Below are 6,000 nucleotides of genomic sequence, written 5' to 3'. Positions count from 1 at the left end.
GCTACATTTCCTTACCTGTGTTTTTGCTTAGAGAGGAATTGTTCCTCGAAAAAAAAAAGTATAACTGTATTTAGTAAAAATAATTAAATGCTATTTTATCTCATCCTGGCAAGTAAGGGATTTTCCTGATCCTTCAAAATCGGACTTGCAAACTCGTATTTCAGGCTATAAGAAATCTCAGTGAACACAGGCCCTAAGTCTAATCTGCACTTTCTCCTTGCCTACCTTGAATAGTTTACTCAGTCTGGCTGAGCCTCTGCCTACTTACTTAAGGGAGAGAGAGAGAGAGAGATTCATTTATTATCCGTAAGTTGCCTGCTAACTAAAATTCTTTCCTATGGGAAGAATGACTGCTCTTAGATTTTAAAACGCTCTTTAAAAAAAAAAGTTTTAAGAATTTGCTTAAAACTTATTTCTTGTCAAGTTTACCAAACTTGTCAGACGCCTTGGAGTTTCATTCAAAGAAACGACACATTGAGCACGTTGAAGTAATACAACGATCTTCAGGACGACTTTAAATCTCAGCGGATTCAACTAAGTCTTGCGGTGACCACCACAAGGAGTAAGTGATGCTTCCAAGAACAAATTTAACAGTTGGGTGGAGTAGCTATGACTGAACGAAATTCACAAGCCTGTGGGTGCCCCTTTTACCCTTTTTGTGGGGGGGCCGGGGGGAACTTGTCTCTGGATGCAATAGGGGTGTTGGCTCCTCTGGACAGCGGAGAGAGGCGAGCGGCTCCGACCCCACCCCTCCCCACCTGCTGCCCAGCCCGATTCCCTCCTCAGCAATGTCTGATTAGGAAGTGCTTCTCCCCGCCCCGCGCCCCGCGCCCCGCGCCCGCCCTCGTTCTCCTTCGCCCGGGGGATAGCGAGGCCATCCCAGCGAGAGATGCTGTCGGAACGCGAGCCCGGCGCGCAGGAGGCAGCGCTGCCGCCGCCGCCGCGGGGCCGGGGCGCCCTTCCCAGCGCCCGCGCCCGCGCCCCGCTCCGCCCCGGGCTTCCTCCCCACGGCCACAGCCGCGCGCTGCTCCCAGGGGCTGATGGTGGGAGGCGGCGGCGCCTAGGCTTCGGCTCCCGCCCCTGACTGCTCCATCGCGGTCCACGCCACCCTCGGCCCTCTGCCTTCCCGCCCCGCGCTGCCTCAAGCCCCGGGCGCCTCGGGAGGTTGGGACGCGGCTCCGGCGGCGGAGGACGAGGAGGAGGAGGAGGAGGAGGCCGGCGGCCAGCATTCCCGCAATCGGACCGCAGCCGGCGCGATGTCCACCAAGGTCAGGAAGTGCAAGGAACAAGCGAGGGTGACCTTCCCCGCTCCCGAGGAGGAGGAAGATGAGGGCGAGGACGAAGGAGCGGAGCCGCAGCGTCGCCGCCGCGGCTGGAGGGGCGTCAACGGGGGGCTGGAGCCGCGCTCGGCGCCCTTGCGGCGGGAGCCACACGGCTTCTGCCCACCTCCCTTCTCCCCGGGACCCGACCTGTGAGTACCCCGGGGCGCCGGGGTCCGGGTCTCGGCTGGGCGGCGGCGGGAAAGGCGCGGCCGGGGTCGCCCCTCCCAGGACGGGCCGGGGTCGCCTGAGCCCCACCACGCACGGCGGGGGGATCCGACCTCGGCCGGGGCTGCGTGGACCTCGGCTCCCGCTCTGTGCAGGGACTTCGGGGTGCGAGGTGCCGACGGCGTGGCGGGGTCGCCGTCCCGCAGCCCCCGCGCACCGGGGCGCACCGGCCCCACCTGCTCACCGCGGCCGGCGGACGCTCCCTCGGCGAGAGCCTGGACGCTCGCTGAGGAAAACGCCCGCCGGGGCCCCGGGGCCAGGGAAGCGGCCAGACGCGTGCGAGTCCCGGCGCGCACTCGAACCTCCGACTCCTCCCCGGCGTCCCGGCGACGAGCGGCGCTGGGAACTTACTCGGGTCCCTGGGGTCGCGCCTGGCCGTCGGGGAGGGGACAGCGAAGTGTAGGGAGGATTGGGACAAAGGGTGTGGGTTTGCTCGGGTGCCTGGTGTCCCTGCGGTCCGTGCACAGGTGGAGGGAAATGAGAAGCAAAGACCGCGCAGTTCTGCGGCAGGAGTGCGCGAGGGACGGCTGCTGGAGCCGCCTCGGCGCTTAGTCCAGCCGCGATTCTCCGGGTGCGGCGGCAATGCCCTTTCTTCTTTTTAAACATTTGTTTCCTTTCTCTCTCTCTCTCTCTCTTTTTTTTCCTTTCCATACTTTTTCTTTCTCCCCCACGAAAGAGCGGTTGGAGCTCTAGTGTGTGAGAAAGCGACTTTTCACAATTTCTCTACAGCCTTTGATTATCGGGGGGCGGGTGGGTGCAAAGAAAAGGAAGGGTCAGGTTGGGGGTGCCCTGTATTTCTCTTACCTTTGGGAGTTGGGGCGGGGTGGGGGGACAAATGGAGCGACTCGGGTCAGAGCTTGAGGCCCAGGGGAGGTGGCGGCGCCCTCCGGCTCTGCGCGAGCCGCTTCTCCCAGGCGGGACCGAGGCTCCGCAGCGCCCCCTGCCGCCCTTGCCCGGGCCCGAGGCCTGGGGGCGACCCCAGGAGGCAACGATCTGGCCGGCTTCTGGGCTGGCTCAGGGCTGGCGCTGGACCTGGCTGGACTTGCCTGTAGCACACAGAAACGCAAGTTGATGGCAGAGGCGATCCCCTAGGACATGATTCTGATTTAAAATGAGAGGTACATCCCGATGTGCTTCAGTTTTTACTGGGGATCTGTGAGGAGTTTAAGCAGCCTTTTAGAGAAACGGAAGAAATATCCTTTGGGATGAAAAGTGCCATCCATTCGTTTCCCTGCCTGCCTGCCTAGGATTAAGACTTGTCTGTTTTTCCTTCTGCTAAATAGTTTTTGTTTTTTTAATAACCTAGTTCTGTTTCTTTAAAATTGGGTTTTCTTTCACCTTAAATGCGGACTAAATGGGACACCTGAAAACTTGCTTCTCTGGGAAAGTAGGCCGGAACAGAGGTTACTGTACTCACATGTGAAGTTTGAGGTCGCTCACACACAGCCCTGGGTCAAGTGCCTTTGCTACCTGCTCGTAGACCGACTTTCCAAGGTGTTGGCTGGCTTCACATAACTCAGCAAGTCAGGGCTGTGGCATAGTTACTGTGCAGATTGAGGGGCACCTGGCACTCCCAGGTGGCACACATTAATCAAAGTTCATCCCCAAGAGAGGGCAGCAAGCTCTTTCTGCTGACTTGAGGTCTCAGTGTGGTAGCATCAGGCTAGTTTGACGTCTGTGGCAGAGATCAGTGCTTTAGCTCTTTATCTCACCTTTGAGTAATGTCTTTATTTATCACTGTTTAACACCACACAGGCCTTAAAATGGAGTCAGAGCAGGATACCCCAGGCTGTCCAAGTCGTTTTCAATCCACAGAATAGCACAGCTGAATTTAAAATTAAGTAGGATATACTTATACTCTCCCCCCAAAAAAGTCCTCAGAAAAAACCATGTAGCTCACTTCAGCTGCTCCGTGTTCCAGTATTCCATGTGGGAATTTTAAGCAGACTTTGGAGGAAGTGTGTTACTGCTATGTCATTAACAAGATTTTTTTTAAGCCTCTGGAGGAACTATTGAGTCAACCATTGATTTAGACCAAGACTTTCTTTATCACAATTGTTTACAGACCTGTAACCAAGCAGCATAGCATCAGAGAGAGTACCTCATTTTGGAAGTTTTTCAGTCATTAAATATCTTATGAACTCCAAAAAGACATTTGAACAAGATATTTATGAGTTTCCATGCAAACACATTTCTCTAGCATGTATTTGTGCCATCTGGAGGCTGATACAGCAACCCCAAAGAGGAGACATCTCTTGCACAGCACCGTAAAAATCTCATGAGTGAGAGGTGAGAATGAGATGGGGCGTGAGCAGTTATGCTATCAATTAAAGTGTGTAGTATTAAGGATATATAGGTATAGATGTATAGAGATACACACACACACACACACACACACACACATTTGGGACTAGGAGAAGGGTCAAGTGCAAAGGAGAAAAGAGCAGTAGGTGTTTGTGGAGATACCAAGGGAAGCTTTATGGGCCTGGAAGGATAGACGGTACGAGGCAGAGACAGCCTGATTAATTATTTAAGCTCTTTTTGTCAATTCCCATCTCCCCCCTGCCATATGCCAGGTGTGTCTTCCGAATAATTCTTGAATTTTGTCAGAACACAGAGTGTTTTTAAGGGGCAGTGAGATTCGCTGGTTTGGCGCATTCATGTTGGAAGGGCTCCTGTGCTAGGTCGGGACGACAGGGAAGTATTGATTGTTTCAAACCAAGAACAATTTGATCAAAGCCTTGCTGAGAGAAGGATGAGTTGAAGTTGCAATTGACAGAATAAGAAAAACAATATTAGGAGGCTATTGTAGCTGTCCAGAGGGGAGATTAGGATCATAATGTGTAGTGTGTAGTGTCAGCAGGATGAAAAAAGATTGGAAAAAGAACATACACAAAAAGAGAATTTATGGGATCTTGTATCTCACTGCCAAGGAGGGCTTTAAAGAGAAAGCAGGATCTGAGATGATTTGATGATTTTGACTTGCCTAACAAGATTGTTGATATTAATGTTGAAAAGAACAAGAAATGGTCCTGATTATTTTTAAGTTAATGCTGATAAAGGTGTCATACTAAAAATGAAAATTGAGTGTAAAGCTTAGGAAAAATTGATATTCTGCAGTTTGGTAGGATTTGTTACAGAGTTGTGTGCCTGTGTGAATTTATCCAAAGAAAGGGTGTACAGAGAGCAACCGAGGGAGCCCACGCTAGTTCTCTGGGGGGAACATTTTTGTCTGGAGAGCACTGACAAAGAACAGCCAGCAAAGTACACAGAATAACCGAGAAGCAGGCTGCTACTCAGGCCAGGCCACTTAAAGAAGAGTTTCCAAAACGTGAGAATTGACACACAAAACTCAAGAAAGCAGGAAAAAAAATTATGCATCTGCTTTTAGAAAGAACAGTATGCCTTTGTATGTGTTAACGTATCTGCACAAAATCATGGCATCTCTCCATGTGTGTTATCTTAGCAGAAGGTTCCTAAACAAGAGGATTGTGATTATGTGTTTTTCAGAGGAAGGGTTGTTAAAGGTTAGTCATGATTAAAGCAAGAACAGTGTTTTTTAAATATGTCCAGCTGTCACTTACACGGGTGAATGTGAATCCCATGTCTTTAAAGCAGGGTTTTCAAAATGTTTATTGATTTTCAACTAATTGAAAGACAAAATAGATAGATGCCTTCTGTTTGGTTCATTCTACCCCACTCAGGGCAGGGCCAGACCACGGACAGGATCCCAGAACCCGATGCGGGTTTCCCAGATGGGTGGCAGGGACCCAAGCATTGGGCCATGTTCTGCTGCCTTCCAGGATGCGTCAGCAGCGAGCTTGATTAGAAGCACAGTAGCTGGGATGTGAACCTGCATTCTAAGATGGGATCCAGGTATCATAAGTGACAGCTGAATCTGCCCAGTTTACCTTTTAATTGCTTTTTCCTTGAACTTTTTGGAGGGTGCTGGTACCAGAGCTTCTAATGCTCAACTCTGGGACAGGGCGATGAATGAGTTCACAGTAACATATCCCAGCTTGTCTGGCTGCATGTAAGGTGCTGTGGGGCTGGCCTTGTGTGAGAGAGACTTGGAGGAGTTTGGCTGTGGGTTTAAGAACAATGTGAGGTATGTTGGCTTGGATATCAGACTGGAGCAGAAGACAGAGACTTCCCTTGCAGAAGAGTCTGGCCTTTGAGGACTGATGCGTTAAGGAAGAGGCAGGCTTCTCTGTGGGAATAGTCACCCTTCAAAAATAGCACAATATGGCATTAAGCTTGAGGTTTTTAACAACTTGAAAATCTTCATTCCAATTTACATCCTGGGTGAGTTCACCATATACAGTAGTCTGCTTTAAATTATATTTATGTAACAGCGAAGGAAAACATGAATAGAGTTTTAGAAGTTAGGTAGTTCTAAAAGGTTTCTAAGAATCATAGCAAGTACCTAGCAGTTCTCTAGTCCTCTGGTTCC

At 51.1% G+C, this 6,000-nt stretch overlaps 1 protein-coding gene across 2 annotated transcripts in view; it reads left to right on the top strand.

Annotated features, from left to right (window-relative positions):
* Nucleotides 1–1,205: 1,205 nt before the first annotated feature.
* Nucleotides 1,206–6,000, top strand: part of TRPC3 (transient receptor potential cation channel subfamily C member 3) — a 78,042-nt gene continuing 73,247 nt past the window's right edge. Inside the window, exon 1 of one of the 2 annotated variants that reach the window (XM_040966572.1) lies at nt 1,206–1,471. In XM_040966572.1, coding sequence (XP_040822506.1) covers nt 1,257–1,471 — 215 coding nt within the window. In that variant the 5' untranslated portion in view covers nt 1,206–1,256. The remainder of the gene's footprint in view (nt 1,472–6,000) is intronic. The other variant, XM_040966573.1, reaches the window with a different exon arrangement.

Source organism: Ochotona curzoniae, unplaced genomic scaffold (genome assembly GCF_017591425.1).
Source record: "Ochotona curzoniae isolate NIBS_2020 unplaced genomic scaffold, NIBS_Ocur_1.0 scaffold_4506, whole genome shotgun sequence".
Taxonomy (NCBI): domain Eukaryota; kingdom Metazoa; phylum Chordata; class Mammalia; order Lagomorpha; family Ochotonidae; genus Ochotona; species Ochotona curzoniae.
Note: the sequence above shows the minus strand (reverse complement) of the source record. Positions and strands in the feature narration are given on the sequence as shown.